Below are 18,919 nucleotides of genomic sequence, written 5' to 3'. Positions count from 1 at the left end.
CTTCTTTTTCGGAACAGCCTTGTTTTTAGCTTAACCACCATGTATTTTTTTAGTTTATTTGAGGGATTTTAAAAGAGTATAAAAAGCCCAGGGGTCGTAGACTTTTTTCATCCCATAGAGGTGAATGTAATCCTTCAGTTGAAGTTAAAACATGAAAATCACCAAAACTGGAGGTACGAGGTTTTCACACGACAACAGCAATATGCACAGTGAGAGGAAGGTGGTGGTGGTGACAGGTGGCTGCTAGGCCCTCTGCCTCACATGGCCCTGCCCAGCCAATGCTACACCTGACCTGTGTGTGTGTGTGTGTGTGTGTGTGTGTGTGTGTGAGTGTGTGAAGCAAGAGGGAGAGCAGTAAGAAAAAGCCATTCTGAGGAAGGCTAGAAGCAGTGGCAGTGAAAAATATGAAAGGAGAAGGAAGGGGGGGTGGGGTGGGGTGTAGAAATGTAGACAAAACGATGCAGAGAAGGGAGAGAGCCTGCGAGGGAGGGCAGCGGAGAGCGAGATAGCGGGAACGGGGGAGCAGACTGTGCTGTGGGAGCGATGGGGAGCCAGAGAGAGAGAGAGAGAGAGAGAGAGAGAGAGAGATGTGGGGAAGGCTGGAGGGGCAGGAGATCAGGTGGAGGGGGTACAGGGGCCACGGCTGAACTCATTGACACCGCAAGAAAGACAGTCAGCACACCAAGGCACGAGGTGGGGGAGGGAGAGAAAAGAAGTAAAGAATGCATGAAGGGAGGAGCGGACAGGAAAGCGAGGAGTCTGGCACACACACACACACACACACACACACACACATATAACCCTTCAACACAAACCCTCTGAGAGTGCTCCATGAAACTTAACCTGCTCCCTGAACGCGGCTTATAAAAAGTTAACAAAGTAAATAAAGGCTGACCCCTATGCCTTTTTATAGGGGCGTCCAAACCACCGCACAGCGAGCCGCCTATTGCATGTCCTAAACGGCTTTTATTGTGTCCATTTAACATTGCTCCCCATCGTCTAATAGGCCCTGATTAAATAGGGTAATAAGCTGAATAATAAGGCTAGATCATAGCTCCTGGTGAGAAGGGGTGTGTTTCGTGTGTGTGTGTGTGTGTGTGTGTGTGTTAGAGCAGCGTAGAAGCATGGCCCTGTGTTCTGTGGTTTGGGTGAGTGTTCAGTGTGTTTGTCAGCTAAATGAAAAACCTCACGCTGTCTGAAGTACAGGCAGTGGATTGTGCTGTAATAAGTGATCGTATGCTGCCTGCATTGTGGCACACTGGCATTCAAACTGTTGGATTAAGAATTAATTAATCGTTGATGTAGTAGATATGATGAGGATTAGTCGAGTGGAGGTTTTCTACTTATCTTATACTTGCTGACTTGGCTGTGTGCATGTTTTTCCTGACATTTTAGTTACTGGTGCCAGTATTTTTAGTTGGTGGCACCAGCAGATATTTTGGTCTGGAGACTGCTTCATAAACAGAAATGCATATGTTGCCTATTCATAAATGTTGCCCTTTGAAATTAATGTTAATTGTGCACAGACTGTGTCACTATGCTTTATTGATTAGATAAGTGGAGATAATGTGTTACAAGAGATAATTAAGTAGGCTATACCAGTCAGCTCTGTCCTCTTTATACCGGACTTTAGTTTGCCATTAGTCAGTGCTGAAGTGTTGAAAACTATCTCAAATCATTTGTTTTTAACCAAAATGTGTATCACAGAGAAGTAGAAAGTAGAATCTGTCTGCCTTATGTCAGACCTGGAAAACTTTCACACACAACCGGACTGACTGACACTAACTAATGGGAGGCAAAAACTCTGCAATAGTGTGATTAATAAGGAAGGGATGCAGACAATGGGCCGACTGTAAACTTGAGTAATCGGTTGTTTTACATTAGTGATCAAAGCGCTGTCCTGTCTGACAACACAGAATAAACAAAGTGGACCCATAACAGAAGTTGTATTTTGGTGGCTGTTGATTTATTTTAGAAATCAAGCGGCATAGAGACACTTTGTGCTGCACATCAGGGATGTAGCTGATGTCTTAATTTATCAGCCAAAAGTCATTGTATATTTGTTCGGTACTAATTATTTACATAGCATGCCAAACAGTAATATAATACATCTGTTTTATGATCAGTTGTTGACACTGCTTCCGCGCTCTCGGCCCGCTAAACATTAAATCACAGCAACTGAGGTGTCATAGAAAATTCCCACTTTCCCAGTCAGATTTACCTCTGTTGGGTCGTTCATGTTCGCTCAACCAGTGATTACAATATTTCCTACAGCACTTGAATGTAGCATAGGTTCTCCATAAATCTGAAAGCAACCTCTCCATATCTCCATTGCTGACTGTGATGATTTTTAAATCTTTTTCCAAGCTTAAGTCAAGGCCGAGATAGATTATCTTCAACCGGAGATAGATAATTATTTACCTAACAGTTTCCCACTTTACATTATTACATGCAGGCCACACGCATATTGGCTTTGTTTGAATTGCTGAAAAATGAAGCACATTTCACCCAGGACATTTTATGCATTCTTTAATATCTTTCGAAAGCACAAAACATTGCTTTAGGTTTTTTTTCTCTATAAGAAAAATGGTGGCAGTCAGGAGCGCTGGTGTATCTGTGTCAGTGTGTTTATAGGAATGCTTTTGTTTGTATGGTATACAGTATACACACTTTCAAGTATCATGATTTCCATATTTCACGTGCAAATGTTGACCTGCCGCCGCTGGCCGCTGCCCCCTCAGCCGCCCGCCCGCCTGCCCACTCAACAGTGCCGCAGTGCTAGTTTAAAAAACTCAGGGTGTCTTCCCCATATCTCTGACTTCAGAGGAGATGACTTGGCATAGCGCACTCAATTATTCAACACTACAGGCATGTGAATGTATACGGCAGTCTCATCTGAGACCGGGGTAAGACGGGGGTTAGCAGCGTTGGCATTGCTGCAGCACGCCAAACTACAAAGGCCTTTCCTGGGGGCTGCAGCGAACAGAGGAAACAGGAGGGGGATGTTGAGCTCCGCTACTCGGAGACAGCTCATTCGTTTGTTGTTGAAGCTGTACAGCCCGCACGTACTCAGTAGCACTCCACTTTTTTCCCTTGCAGTTATTAACACTTATACATTAAATTTGCATGGCCACCCCCCTCATGTTTATGTTTTTGTCTCGGAGGCATGGCAGCTCACAGCGGGCGGTCTCTCCTCTGCAGTGTGAGGGAAGCGAACGCACCTCTAAACCCCCCCCACCCCCCCACCCCCAACGCCTCCCCTCTCGCACAACCGTCCCCGGTGTGCTGTGTGTTTCTCGGATGGCCTTCTTACCGAGCATCCGTCTTTACTAATGTGTGGGCTGCTTAGCAGGGGGACAGGCAGGGACTGTTCCACTTGTGCCCACACACACACACACTCACACATATACACACATACACGCACGCAAACACGCACACGGACACGGTAGGAGGCTGGGAACGCAGTCTTAATCTGGGCACAGTGTGAAAGTCACGTATGAGAGGATTCCTGTGCTTCCCTGTGAACTCGCCAACCCCGGACCCCCTCCTGCCGCCTCTTAATCAAGCATTTCCTCACACACACGCAAAGATGAACATACGCACACTCTCATAAACACGCGTGGCACATCATACCGCACACACCAGGTAGACAGCTGTGAATTCAGCCGCTCACCACACATACGTGCTGTCACCCTTCGCTCCTCTTTTCCACCCCTCCTCCCCTCCCTCCCTCTCTTCTCGCGGCTCTCCTCTCCTCTGAACACTGCAGGGTGGCTGACAGGCCCGCTGAGGGCTCTTGTCGCCAGGCGGATTAAGCGCTGATACAAAAAGAGGCTTAAGGGCCGTAGGAAGCAATGACTCCTAATAGAAGGAAAGGGGGGGGAGGGGAGGGGCAGGAACAATTGACCAGCCCACGAGCCGGCGGCAACGGCCAATCAGAATGTGGTGCGAGAGACCACCTGAGCCCCATGGTGTCAGGAGGGAGTCGGTCAATCCCCTGGTGACCCCAGGGTCAGGGTCAGGGCACCAACGGATCAAAGGGGAAAACATGCATCCATACACACGCACATACACACACACACACACACACACACACACACACACACACACACACAAAGTACACACACACACAAAGTACACATGCTCATCAGGCATCAGCGGCATCTACAATTAACTTACTACCACGACCTCTCTGCACCTCACTAATCTATCGGGGATAGCACTTTAAGCTCCTTTGCCAGGGGTTTGGAGGTATCTGCTGGTGGATCAAATCCTTTTTATAGGCTGAAAAAGGTGAGGGGAAAAGCAAGTTCACTGTGATTCACTGTGAAAGCATACACACGTGCGTAAAATAGTGTTTGTAAATGTGATGTGATGGCAGGTTACAAAGCGGATGTGTGGTGCCTTGCTGAATTCAGGAGAGGGTTTAGGCAAGTTGACCTGATGAGGCTTGAAACACTCTTCTCTCTTGTCTCTTTCCCCACCAGTCAGAAGTGGGGTTGATTACGTTTAATCGCCGTAATGCTCCTGTCCCTTGCACAAACACATTCACATGACACATACTGTAATTACCTCCTCTTTGCAGTTCACTGGAAGCCTGAAATTAGTGTCAAACACATCGCTTGCCCATGGCGTACCTGCCCCCCCTTTTTTTCTTGTAAGGACCACTCCTTCAAATGCGATCACTTCCACACTGTGCTGTCAGATGGGAGAAGAGGCTGGTGATCTGGGAAGGACAAATTGCAGACTTAGGTCCACTGGCCATCTGTCGGCTAGCAAAGCTAATCCCTCAGCATGGTGCGGGACTCCCCGGCAGCACCCCCCCCACACACACACACACACACACCCACGTCCCCCCTGACCTCACCCACCCAAACATAACACATCTTCCCCCGCAGCACACAAATATTACCATTGAACTGATTTGCATAGGCTGTCCCAAGCCCTGCTTACTGAGAACTCAGTAAGCAGGTTGGTTTATTGGCATTAACCTCTTCTTTTTGACCTTTTTGGCACACAACGGGTGTTTTAAGGCTACAGAGATGAAAATTAATTTCATTCTTTTGGTCTTGCATGGCAGCTAGGAGAATACAAGCTGTGATACTAGGATTTTGAGCCAGTACACCAGTATAAGCTCTATATAAGCTAACGCATGGGAAGCATTTGAAGGGCTTGAGTCCAAAACACAGTATATCCATTTATAGACACGCATTAGGCCACAGACCTCCATTTGATAAGATTTGTGTGAGGGAGCTCCATCTTAAGATTTTTGATGTTGGATACGATTTGGTACACAACTAGACAGCTGTTTATACTGCAGCTGGGGAGATAACAGTGGGAAGAGTGAAACCTCTGATCAGAACAGCCATCCTTACATTATTTCACTGCCTTATCTTCAAATGAAATTATAGTGAAATTACACCATTCCTCATTTTGCTGGAGGACCCCCTCCCCCCCTTCCCTGGAACTCCCTCAAGGACTGCTGGGAACTACTGATCTAGTGCATGGGAATCGTGTTGTTTCTATCTGGGAGGAATATTTTGGTCTGTTTCCATCTTCCTCCTTTTTTTTTTGTGTAATCAAAATATAGTCTTGTCTCCCTAAAGGTCTCCCATTGCAGCCCCAGCGACCGAAGATGAGCCCGTTTTCATTTGTCCTCCGCCTCCCCCGCCTCTACTCTATCGTTTAATTTACTCTCTGATTTCCTCTGATCCAGTTAGATTGAAAAGGGAAAGGCGGGGAGAGAGGGAGGGAGGGAGAGACGGAGGGATTCCTTTTTTGTTCTTACAGAACACTTAAAGCCAAGAGTCAGCCTCTGTCTCTCTCTCTCTCTCTCTCTCTCTCTCTCTCCCCTTCTCTCTCTCTCTCTCTCTAATAATTTGTGCTTGGCCTGGATCTAGAATTGCTTTTTTTTCTGGCTGCGTAAACTAGGCCACGGTTATGTTAGACCCAGTAACCCTGTGCCTTTTGAATCTTTCCCCAAAAGCCTCTGGACTCATAACATCCCTAAAAGCACAGCGAGTGATGTGTGCTGACAGATAGGGTGTCGCCAAGCAGGTGGGTGACCTCATGAGATGGTGACACCGCAGTGATTTTCTCCCTCTCCAGATTATGCCATGGACTAAACCCTTTAAGGGCTTAGTATTTGGTACCTCATTGCCCTTAACTGTGGCAGCATATGGCCATTCTGCACGGGGTCTATGTCGGTTTTTTGATACTCGCTGACTGCTTGCTGTCCTTTTTCTTTTTTTTGTTTCACCTCTACTAAATACTTATTGAAAGGGGACAAAAAGACAAGAGACAAGACAAGAAGGCTAGCAGTTCTCAGAAGGCAACAGAAATCATAATAAAAACAGTGATGTTGAAAGAGAGAGTAAAGTAGGACAGGCATTAGCCGGAAGGACACACAAGGAGACAGCAAACAGCATAACAAATAACAACAACATCAACAAGGACACCGCTAAAAGCAATTAAAGAACATACGGCAGCACCGATAGGGAATTTAGTGTAATTATTTTGCTGGGAGGCAGTTGCATGCGTGTCTGTCCGTGTCTGTGATACTGCGAGTCCTTTTTCTTCCCCGCTTCTTTCTTTTGCCCCCATCGCCCAACACCTGCCCTCTCTGTTTCTCTTATCACTCATCTCTCCGTTCCCTCTGTTTACGCAGGGCTTCTTTCGGAGAAGCATCCAGAAGAACATGGTCTACACTTGCCACCGGGAGAAGAACTGCATCATCAACAAGGTCACCCGCAACCGCTGCCAGTACTGCCGGCTGCAGAAGTGCCTGGAAGTGGGGATGTCCAAGGAGTGTGAGTATACCCAAAAAAAAAAAAAAAAACATATTACCCAAAATGCTCTGCTCCCACAGCCCACTGAGGAGGAGGCTTATCGGCCCAAGCCTAGATCTCATCATAGTTCTTTTAATCCCAAAGGACTGGCTGATTGTTACAACTGCTGGAAGTCTTAAGCCACAGCGTATTTGTTGACGATCGCTGCACTATCAACATTGTATAAACACTCATTATTGATCGACTCACAAGTCAGCTTTGATCGTGATTCATAACAAGTGTGAATGGATGGGCTCCTGAATTCAATAACACCATCTATCAGCTACTATCCTCGACACACACCTCGCTGTTGCTGTTGGGAAAACCTCAAAACCGATCGGATAATGTGATAAATGCATTGTCATCAAGCTAAATTCAAGCATTTTTTTTTCCTTGTTCCTGAAAAGTCGACATTTTGGAGATTTTTTTTTTCCCACCCCAGAGCGACGATATGCACATATTAACACCGACATATTCATAAGTGTGTGTGTGTGGGTGTGAGAGGGAGAGAGAGAGAGAGAATTTAAACTGTAAAAAGCGAGACAGAGGGCAGCCGTGATGCAGACTGGCAGTAACAGTCAGGGTGTCGCCAAGCTTGGCAGGCCTCCGTGATGAATATGTTCTCACCTGCCGAGAGTGAAAGAGCAGGCGTCTGCTCCCATCACTGCACCCCGGGGGCTGTGTGAACCAACACACACACACACACACACACACACACACACACACACACACACACACACACACACAGTCAGACTTGATAAACTAATTGGCGGAGGTGTGACCGCAGAGAACTCAAAGGCCAGCGGGGCCTTACTTCAGCGCGATCACATGACACGCTGTCTCTGACACACACTCACGCTATCATTTTACACACTGACGCAGACACTTGAGCACACACACACACACATATTTATATAAATACTCCGTAATAGAGCGCATACAATTAAATGGTGAGTGCAGACAGAACGCACACACTGCAAAAAAACATCCGTCTTTACGAGTCATTTAGTCTCTTATTCAGCCTTCAACTCTTATTTCTCTCAAACCAAGAGAAAATCCTGCCAGTGAGGTGAGATAACTCCACTTGTGTCCAATGCAGCTTCACGTTTCAGGAATTTTCTAGAAATCAGTGTCAGTATCTTGAATAAGTCAAAATAAGGCAGTTCACTGCGACACTTGATTCTGCTAAATTCTTGAAACAATTTGATTTGCATTGGAAACAAGAGAAATTATCTCACCACACTGGCAGATTTTTTCACTTGTTTTAGGAAAATTACGAATTTAGGTCTCAGTAACAGACTAAATGACTTGTTAAGATGGAGATTTTCTGCAGTGTAGCACCTCTCCTCCTCTTTAAACACACATGCATACAGCCTCCACGGCTCCGTCCCCCTCCGCCTCCTGTCTTCCTCGTGCTATTTACCTCATCTTTCTGGTACAGTGAGTGCAGGGAGCGCTCCCCATGCCACCGCACTGTGGCCTACAGTAAAAGAAGTTATCCTCTGAGCTCCTTACCTTTGAATGGGGCCATTAATCATGGTTAGAAGGATCACAGCAGCCAGCCCTTTTACACACACACACACACACACACACACACAACATACACAGTAGAGCAGGGAAATAGACTGGAGTGGGAGAGACATCTAGTGGTGAAGAAGTGGCACTGCATAAGAGAAGTCAATTCTAATTTGGTCCACTTGAATGGAATTGAGAGTGGGAATTTCAGTATGGGGTTGATTTTGACCCACCTTTGAGTAGCTGGTTGTGCATTATTGATAAGAATGGCTTTTTCTGATTGTGGTCATTTTGAGCGGAGTGTGCAGATTGTGTCCTCAGCGATGACTTTGGCTACTGAAACTGGTCTCGGCTGGTGAGGAAGGAGAGGCTGGCCATCTGGGGCCAGCAGGGAGTCGCTCTCTCTCCCTCTCACACACTCTCACTCTCTCTCTCTCTCACACACACACACACACACACACACACACACACACACACACACACACACACAAAGACACACATACATATAAATGCATGCATGTGCATTAATTCATGCACACACACAAATGTGCATATACAAGCAGACAAACGCAAAATGTGTATAAATAAACACACGCTTAAACAAAAAAAAAAATGCGCACAGACAGTTCCGCTAAGGACACCACACACACACACACACACACACACACACAGAAGGTGGACCCCCTGCTAGCACTGGGGGACGTCTGGGTGACCTTGCGTCTGCCGGCAGACAGCTCCCGACGACAGCGCCAGGCCTGGTGCCAGGTGGCAGTGCCAAGCAAGACAGCGTCAGAGAGGGGTGTGTGTGTGTGTGTGTGTGTGTGAGGGGTGGTGGGGGTGGGAGCTAGAGGGAGCAAGTGCAGGGGTTACTAGGGAAAAGCCTGCAAGCATTATGCCAGTTCACTATCAGCCTGACAGGGTTTGGTTAAACAAGACCAAGGCTGTTGGCCCAAATAAAGAACGACACACTGTAAATATCGAAGTGCTTCTCAGACAGCAATGAGAAGGAGATGGATCGCTATACTGTGAAACATGTTGTAACTGATAGGGAAGCATTAGCTCATTTAGGCACAGTTGGATTTTGTAATCGCCTTGGCTTCGGCTGCAGATTCTCAAGTAAATGGAAAAGACGAGAAGCAGAGGCTGTGCATGTATGAAGCTACATTGTGTAATTTTGTAACTCCATTCCCACTGTCTCCAGTTGAGTTTGTTTCGTGTATCTGGCTGTCTCAGTTGTATATTAGTTGAATCTTTGAATGTGTGTGTAAGGGGGGTAAGCTTTCACCAGCCACCATCCCCTCCCCCCTTTTTTTGTGCAGCACACTATCCCTCTACATGTTCCTCCTGGAAGGTGTTATTCAGCGATAGAAAAAAGTAATAAAAGTAAAATAAGATGAAGCAAAGGATGATAAAGGATAGCACAAGAGGGAAAGGATAACATCGGCCAGAAAGGCAGGAATGGGAGAGGAAGATGAAGGCTAGAGAGGGAAGAATATTGGAGCCAAAGTGAGCGAGAATGAAAATCTAGAGTTGAGAGAAAGCGGAGGAGGGGGGGGGGGGGGGGAGGGAGAGAAAGAGGGATGAGAGAGGCTGGAGGACAGAGAGAGGGAGAAAGTTTCATCACTGTCGGCGGTGCCACTGCGAGGCGAGCGGCGGGAGCAGGGGGAACATTGACATTTTTATCTTTCCATTGAATTTAATCTGTGTGATGGACGAGCTGCCAGCGCTTTAATTTTCCTCCCACGAATTATCCCTGTCTGCCCACCTCTCTCTGTCTTGTACACAGACACACACACACACACAAACACTGAACACACACACACACGCATGCACAGATACGCACACACACGCAGGCACTAACAGAAATTGTGTATTAACTGTGTGTTGCAGCACACAGGCACACCATAATGAAATCCAGAACAAATGATTGAGTGATGGCTGTGTGTGCCGTCACAGTATTCTGTGCACGCCGTTTGCAAGCCCTTGTAAATCATATTTGCGCGATGAACACACAACCGCAAACAATCCAGGATGCAAGATCCCCCATTAACATTCATATTCACATAATGCGCTCGGAAAGACGCATTGCTCGGCTTAAACGCGCACGCAACCAACACACGCACTCTCACACACACACACACACACACACACACACACACACACACACACACACACACACAAACTAACACAATAAAAAAAAAGGAAGGCAGTATTTCTTTCATCCGCGCTCCCCCGCCACAGTTTTTCCCCCCCAGTTATTGCATGTGGCAATTCGCCATGACAGATCGCCAGTCGTGCCTAATAGTTCTTTAATGACTTCATTAAATTGTGTTGTGCGGCTTATGATTGTGCTGCCAATTTGTCAGCGCGGGTAATGTCTGGGCGCTAGGGATGCCCCACTTTTATTTGGGAATTAATTGGACATCGACTGCGTTGCCCCCCCCCCCCCTCCCCTCACAGCAGACAGGACACAGATTCCCTATCAGTGCCACAACCAGGGGGTGGCCCAAATATATACTCACCGGCTCAGATTTTCTACAGCTGGAGCTTCACCTGGATTGCGCGAGCCGGCGTTCCCTCTCTGTAACGTCAGCACTACTGCTCCACTGAAGTAGATGGCGGTGGAAAGCTCTATACTGAGCCTTGTATTGTTTTGCTTGGATTCACCTTGGAGAAGCACCTGATACGATTTACAGTGTTGTCCCGTCACACCGGGTGTTTCAAAAGTAGGTATACATTTTTGTATACATTATTAATACTCACTGTATTATTAAATATGTGCCTGTTTACAGCTACACCTGTTATTTACGGACAATTGATTGTTGAATTATTTTGTGAATTCGTGATTTTGTACATTTTTCATCATTTTTCATTATTATTAAAAATTGTATACCTACTTTTGAAACATACTGTATAATACTAAGTGATGGTTGATAATACACTTTCATGCTTTAGTTCATTGTAACAGCGCATGTGATACCGCATGTTTTGGTGATATTAGCACCAATAAAACACTGGCAAATACTGCGTTATCATCCTGTATCCATTTGCTCGGTAGTGTCTTCTTCCTTTCTTGTTGTGGTGAGCAGTGCTTAGCTGTAGTATAGTGCAGTATCAGACTTCCAGACATCCCCCCCCTCCCTTCATGTTCTCCCAGGCAGGGAGGCCTGTCTGTGGGCTGATGAATGAGCCGCAGCACTGAGCAGTGCATCCCTCCCTGGCCCCGGGCCAGGCCCCTCTGTCACAGACACTGATCTCCCATCAGCCTGAGCTCTCCTCCCCTTAATGGTCAAGGTTAGGATTAAGACAAGGGAAATCTGATCTGAGGTCAGTGGCTAAGGGAAACTCTTGTACCTTGAGGCGAAGTAGAGATGGAGAGAGCAGATAGGGAAGAGCTTAGGAAAGAGGGATGATCTCCAATGGAAAGAATACAATCTCGGGAAGAGGGAGAATAAAACGGAGGAGTGGTCGTAGAGCTAGCGTGCATCGTGAGAACGAAACAAACTGAGAGGAGGAGAGAGAAAGAGAGAGTGCGTGAGAGACTAAGGGAGGGAGAGAAATGGTGGGTGCATGTGAGAGAGAGAGAGAGAGAAAGCTGGAGGGTCTTTTCCGGCATGGGCTCAGCAGCCGAGCCCTTTTAAAACCATTAGAGGCAGGATATTTGTCATATTATGTTATTAGATTAGCCGGGACCCCTAATGAAAGCTGTGGCAATTTGTCAGCCTTATGGATAGCTCCATCCCCCACCACTATTTATCACCTGGCACCCCCGTCTCACCCAACCCAACCCCACTCCCAACACACACACACACAACCCAGTCATAGCTCCACCGCACCCCAGAGTGGATGGGGTTGGGGTGGAGAATGGATAGAGCCTGTAATGGGATTCCAATGCTAAACACCCTGCCTAGTGTTTTTTGTCATTTGGGGTGAGCACACCATTCTCAGCCAGATCGCCCAGAGGGAAACGACATTGGATTATTTCAAGGTTTTTTTTTTTTCTCCCCCTCTCCATTACCATACCCCCTCTTCGATGGAGCCGTCTCACAACATTTATCTTTCAACGTCGGATGAGAGGCGCGATGCTGTGGTTTCTGCTGCCTCCCTCCCTCCCTCCCTCCCTCTCTCTCTCTCCTCTGCTTTGATACTGTATTACCCCCCTGCTGTCGTTTACTTCTCCAGCTTGAGACAGAGCGTCCTTTCCTGCTGGTGACTTTGCCTTTCGTCTTGATTTCACTTCAACTTCTTGTGGCGTTGGCCGGCGTTCACATGGGACATTTCGGCATCTGTCAAATTCACAGACAAATTCACGGTGATGCGAACTATGTTGTGTTGTTGTGTGCGGGGCTTCAAACCTTTTGAATAAATCTGCACAAATTTCATTGGCTGATGAAGTCCGTCAGCGGATGACACTTACCTGCGCTCCGTCAAAAGTTCAACTAGTTTCAACTTTTTCGATGGGCTGGATTTACAATATTTTCCTTCACTGTGCTCCGTCAATCCATATCATCGGTCAACACATTGACAAACATTGGAATTGTCAATTTTTTTGACGTATTACAAATGTTCCAGTTTTTGAGATTTTAGTGTTAAAGCACCAGTTGGCCAACCTGTATTTGCATTGTATTTCACAGAAGGTCATATGACACTAATTTATTTAGATTTATTGATTTTATGTTTTTATGTTAGGGTTAGACAGTGTAGGTGGAATACAAAATGTAGCTGCCTATTTAAAGGTCAATGAATAAGAATCTAGATGTAGAGTTTGTTGAGAAACCAAATGCTCGAGAGATTGTCTTACTGATACACCACTTCAAAATGGCTGCCATCCGTACTCATCCCCTCTCTCCCTCTGTTTCGCTCCCTTCAGCGGTGAGGAACGACCGGAACAAGAAGAAGAAGGATGAGAAGAAGCAGGAGTGCACAGAGAGCTACGTGCTGAGTCCCGACACGGAGCAGATGATCGACAGGGTCCGCAAGGCGCACCAGGAGACCTTCCCCTCCCTCTGCCAGCTGGGCAAATACACTACGGTCAGCAGCACAGCACTGACAGACTGTGTGTGTGTGTGTGTGTGTGTGTGTGTGTGTGTGTGTGTGTGTGTGTGTGTGTGTGTGTGTGTGTGTGCACGCGTGTGTGTTTGAAGAAGATATGCGTGTGCTTGCATTTGAGCATCTTTGAATCTGTGTCCTAAATGCTTTACATGTATATCACAGGGATTACTGCAGTTATAATTAAAGATATCTGGAAGTATCTCAGTTTTTTCCTCATCTGTTTTCCCTCTACAGAGTAACAGCTCAGAACGGCGCGTGTCCTTGGACGTGGACCTGTGGGACAAGTTCAGCGAGCTCTCCACCAAGTGCATCATCAAGACAGTGGAGTTTGCCAAGCAGCTGCCCGGCTTCACTACGCTTACCATCGCTGACCAGATCACCCTGCTCAAAGCTGCCTGTCTGGACATCCTGGTAAGACCGATGACCCAAGACTCACTCACAGATTCAGAAATGAATTCTAACTCATGCAAGAATTTAACTCTTATCCGGAAAGACTGTAGGAGGATTTTTATAGCTATTAGTTATGATCATGGCTAAATGTGCGTTTCACTATGGCATGGATCGATAGTTCTCATCTATATGCATGTTTTCATTCTAACCAGTCACTACATCAGCTGATTTCATTGATTTGCTTCAAGCAAAGAGGGGGGAACCAATGATTGAAATCACCTGCTGTAGTGATTGGATGGAATGAAAACCTGCATACTGTTGGGCCACAGTGGCACATGGTTTAGATGATAAGCATAGTGTCTCCATGATCAAGTGCGTTCTCCATGATCCTCAGTGTCAGACTATCCTACTTTAAAGCAGGGATGTGATCCATAACACAAAAATGTAGCAAAGCAGTAATCTCGCCTTATAAATGAGTGGATTATGTGTCCAAAACAGATGGAATGCAGAAAAGGAGTATCTGATGGGAGTAGCTCATGATGGCATTTCATTTAAAACTAATGGCCCTGTGAAACACTCATCAACCAGTTCTCTCTCTCTCCCCCGTCTCCAGATACTGCGGATCTGTACGCGCTACACGCCTGAGCAAGACACCATGACTTTCTCAGATGGCCTGACGCTAAACCGAACCCAGATGCACAACGCCGGCTTCGGGCCCCTCACCGACCTGGTGTTCGCCTTCGCCAACCAGCTCCTCCCCCTGGAGATGGACGACGCAGAGACAGGGCTGCTCAGCGCCATCTGCCTGCTGTGTGGAGGTATGGCGCAACGCTAAGAAAGTTTGAACATACCCTAAACTGTTTTTACATTTGATAAAAGCTTTGCTCCATTATAATCTGGAAACTCCAGACAGGACAGAGTCTCACCCTTTTGTACATGGACACATAAGAAACAGGAAGATGGTGGCCATGTCATGCCCTTTCATTGAGCACCACCTAGTGGCTAAATGTGAATATTGACCCTCTGCTCTGTGCTCTGTGTGTTAATCCTCCAGACCGTCAGGACTTGGAACAGGCAGACAAGGTGGACATTCTGCAGGAGCCCCTTCTGGAAGCCCTGAAAATCTACGTGAGGAAGAGGAGGCCCCACAAACCGCACATGTTCCCCAAGATGCTGATGAAGATCACCGACCTGAGAAGCATCAGCGCCAAAGGTCAGTTGTCCACACCCGCCATGTATCTGCTATATGAACTTGTATTCTGTATTTAAATAATTAGCAAACACATTGCAGTGTTGCTATCTGGTGGCTAATTTCAGCAGCTGATTGACAGCTGTAGCACCAATGGTAGTGCAGCAATAGGCCAGACATATAGCAATGCTAGAACATGATTGGTTGCTGTTAGTGTCAACTAAAGGTTCACCAGCAGCCAACCTTTCCACACCAAAAACAAGGTGACTGGTTTATATTGTTGCTTGCAGTGTGAATGCAAGGATATGTTGTCTTTATATCAGATTTGGTGAATAAGTAAGATGAACAAGTCTAAGTTTTCCATAAATGTTCTTGGGTAATGTGAATCCTCCAGTTCCTCAGTTTCAACACAGAGTGTATTCTGTGACAGTTCCAGTAGCTAACATGGTCCCGTCTCTCTCCACAGGAGCCGAGCGTGTCATCACCCTGAAGATGGAGATCCCCGGCTCCATGCCGCCCCTCATCCAGGAGATGCTGGAGAACTCGGAGGGCCTGGAGAGCGGGGCGGCGGGCGGCCGGTCCAGCGGCGCCCCCCCAGGCAGCTGCAGCCCCAGCCTGTCCCCCAGCTCTGCCCAAAGCAGTCCAGCCACACAATCGCCGTAGCGGCCCATCTTGTTTTTTTTTCTCCCACGTCGCTCTTTGTCTCCTCCCTCGAGGCTTTGAGGAGGAGAGGGGGAGGGGGCCTCGACCCTGACTGAAACACAGGAGACTGGCGGAGCCGACCTCCTCCCCTCCTACGACACACACACCCTCGCCTCCCACCTCCTGCTCTGCCCCGCCTCACTCTGGGACGCCGTCCTGAGGTGAGGGGAGGTCGGGCCGGGGGCGGGCCGGGGCAGCGGGATGCCTCTGAGAGACCGTACCGTAAACACTGCTGATATCTCCTCCTCCGTCCCCCTCCACTCTTTCTCTTCCCTCTCCCCCCCTCCTCCTCCTCACTCCACCTTTCCGCGAAAGACTGATGGAAGCAAAACTGGACGGGGCCCAGTCAGCGCAGCAGTGGAGACCAGTTTCAACTGGCACTGAGGGTGGGTGGGGGGGCCGGTGACACCCGGGGACAAACGAACGGACAAGGACTATACGTACAGACAGACTTAACGAACACCAGACACTTTTTTTTTTGTTGTTGTTGTACTCTGAGGCGGACCGCGAGCTTGGGACTTGTCAGAAGACCCCCCTCCTCAAAGACTCTGGGTCTTTTCTCCTTTTCCAACTTCAAAAAACAGATTTCGTACAAAAGATATATAAATATATATAGAAAAGTTAAGGAACTATTGTGATTGACTTGTCCATAACGGAATGGCAGGTTGAAAAAGAGGACAAGTTTTCTGAGATTAACTGTTGTACTTCTTCACTGTTTGAATCTTTTCATACCCATCAAGAGTATTGAGAGAGACGTTTCAGTTGTTTTATCACATTCGGACGTTATTCTAATTAACAAAGAGCAAAAGACGTTGAAATTACTCTCCAATCTACAAATGCTTACACACACTCAAATACACAAATGTGCACAGAAAACGAGTCGCAATGAATATCACCTACTATTCCAGGTTGGGTTTGTTTTCCTTTTTTTTTCTTTTATTTTTTGCTTCAAAGAGAATGGAAAAAAATGATTGTATGAACTTGGTTGTATGATATGGTCACAGGTCCTTTCAAGAAATCAAATTAATGAAGATTCGTTATTAAGGTGTATTTTAAGTAGCCTTTGAGTTCGTGTATATAAGCTGTATTCATTTCTTTAAAACTATGAAGAGTTTAGGCTTCACCTGTTTTTTTTTTTTTTAAAAGAATACCTTTTATGTGTTTTTGTTTATAGGTTTGTGATTCAAGAAAAAACATTTTGAGCACATTTTACTGAAGGAAATTCTTCTATGTTTTGTGTCCTACTAGATACTGGACAGACCCTTAACCAATCACTGGCTGTTCAGAATGTGGCTGTCACAAACAATTTCATTCTTCTCCCCCCTTCACTTTTAAAACATGTTTTTACATAGATAACAAAGTAGCACTCCAATCGGGGCATAGCTTTTTTTGGCCATGTAGCAGAAAGAGATGGTGTTTCTGAGAGCGGCGAGCTAGACGCCGCTTGCAGCCAGCCAGGCCCAGGCGAGCTACAGCAGCTCGGCCTCAAAGAGAGGTAAAATGTGAAGAATGGTGTACGTACACACTGTATTAAAAACACAAGTGATTCTCAGTAGTCTCTGAATGGATCGATTTTCTTTAGCGGATGGGAAAAGACTGTAGATTCTAGTGATCCCTCTACTCTATGGAAGCGTATCGCATGCATTATTCAAATGGAAATGTAATATGTAAAATGGCCATGTAATCCTACATTTGAATGTAAATTTGCCACTTGTATGTGCAGATTTTGGCTCAGAGTTCAAATTCAATAATGTCATGTGCATTTGACAATTCCTATACTAGTATTGACATTTCATTTAAACAGAGATTTGCACGCTTTCATTTTAGCTTTATTCAAATGATGATGCAAATTGGAAAATGAAAATGTATTTCCCGAACTGCATAGATACGTTTCATGTGATTATACAATAATTGTGTCAAAATTATAATTGATATGTCATTTACCTTATATGGTTTTGCACTCTCTAATAGGGTGTTTTACATTTCATTATCAAAGACAATATTATATTATGCTGTAAAGGTGGCAAAATGTAAATGCTTATCACTACACTCGCCACTGCGCTGATTCCCTGGCAAAATGCAATTGAAAATGCATTTCGAGAGGACTGCATTAACATTGTCACAGGCGTCCACCTGTCAGTCATCCCATTAAGGCGGGTCTTGCGTTGCGCAATCGGAAGTAGTTCACAACGTGTGAAAGGAGAGAAGGCGGGGAGTTCCGTGAAACTGGCCCCAATATAATTTCTGATTCTGTCGCCGAAGCGCATGCAAGCGTGCAAATCTCTGTTTAAATGAAATGTCAATACTAGTATAGGAATTGTCAAATGCAAATGACATTATTGAATTATAATTTTCATTTTGAGCCAAAAACTGCACATACAAGTGGCAAATTAAAATTAAAATGTAGGATTACATGGCCATTTTACATATTACATTTCCATTTGAATTATGCATGTGATACGCTTCCATACTACTCTGTCAATGGTCAGACAAGTGAAGTTCCCTAATGTGATGTTTGTCAGCGAAGCCCTCACGAGTCTTTCCCCCCTGGCAACCTGTGGTAGAAATGAATATGTGACCTTTGGCCGGATCCAGAGCAACCTCACACCTGTGATTCACTTCACGCCAAACGCCTTCACCGCTAACACACATCTCATCTAGACCATCATTACTGTACACACACCAATGTCTCAGGAAGGAATCATTTTGTGTGCTTGGCTTGTTCTTTGTAAATGTTCTGTGCTGCACCCCCTAACCCTCCTGTCACAGATGCACACACACACACACACACACACACACACACCCCTGCTACTGAGCCCCTGAATTCTTCGATCACTCACTTTTGTTGGGCCTGGCAGACCAGGACTTTTTTGCAGAGAGACACCGACCCTGACCCCGACCAGCAAAGTGTTATGACATAGGATGCCAGTGTGGAGTCTCTCTGAGTCGTTCATGTGTTCTTCTTTTTATTTGTACGGTCAAAGCTGCTTTCATCAATCAGGACTTAACCTGTCCAGAACAGCGCACAACTTTTCCCTCCACGGCTAATCTGGAATAGCAACAGACACACCCTCAGTTTGAGAAGTATGGAATATGTTGCAATTTTGTCAAGATTATCAAGCGACTTTAAAAAAAAATACAAAAAAACAACAAAAAAAAAACAAAAATAAAACCAACATTTAATAATTATTGAATGTGTTTGTGTTGTTCACGTGTGTCAATTTTTTTCATTCTGTGCCGCAGG

At 46.1% G+C, this 18,919-nt stretch overlaps 1 protein-coding gene across 1 annotated transcript; it reads left to right on the top strand.

Annotated features, from left to right (window-relative positions):
* The first annotated feature begins 6,670 nt into the window (after positions 1–6,670).
* LOC139659502 (retinoic acid receptor alpha) lies at positions 6,671–18,845 on the top strand. The gene is made up of 6 exons (XM_071537795.1): positions 6,671–6,809; positions 13,213–13,373; positions 13,629–13,805; positions 14,398–14,602; positions 14,839–14,997; positions 15,440–18,845. Exons 1-6 carry the CDS (start codon positions 6,698–6,700, stop codon positions 15,634–15,636), a joined length of 1,011 nt encoding a protein of 336 aa, XP_071393896.1. The 5' UTR covers positions 6,671–6,697; the 3' UTR covers positions 15,637–18,845.
* The last annotated feature ends 74 nt before the right edge of the window (positions 18,846–18,919 follow it).

The sequence above is a fragment of the Centroberyx affinis genome, unplaced genomic scaffold (genome assembly GCF_046629955.1).
Source record: "Centroberyx affinis isolate AG114_WGS23_722 - 3 ecotype Tasmania unplaced genomic scaffold, CSIRO-AGI_Caff_v1 ptg003127l_1, whole genome shotgun sequence".
Lineage (NCBI taxonomy): Eukaryota > Metazoa > Chordata > Actinopteri > Beryciformes > Berycidae > Centroberyx > Centroberyx affinis.
This window is presented reverse-complemented; position numbering and strand designations above follow the sequence as displayed.

Bases quoted from the DNA above. Each gene is read 5' to 3' on its own strand.
- LOC139659502 (XM_071537795.1), top strand. From the start codon at position 6,698: ATGGTCTACACTTGCCACCGGGAGAAGAACTGCATCATCAACAAGGTC. The intron at 6,810-13,212 runs GTGAGTATACCC...CGCTCCCTTCAG, and splicing joins AGTGGGGATGTCCAAGGAGT to CGGTGAGGAACGACCGGAAC. The intron at 13,806-14,397 runs GTAAGACCGATG...CCCCGTCTCCAG, and splicing joins CTGCCTGTCTGGACATCCTG to ATACTGCGGATCTGTACGCG.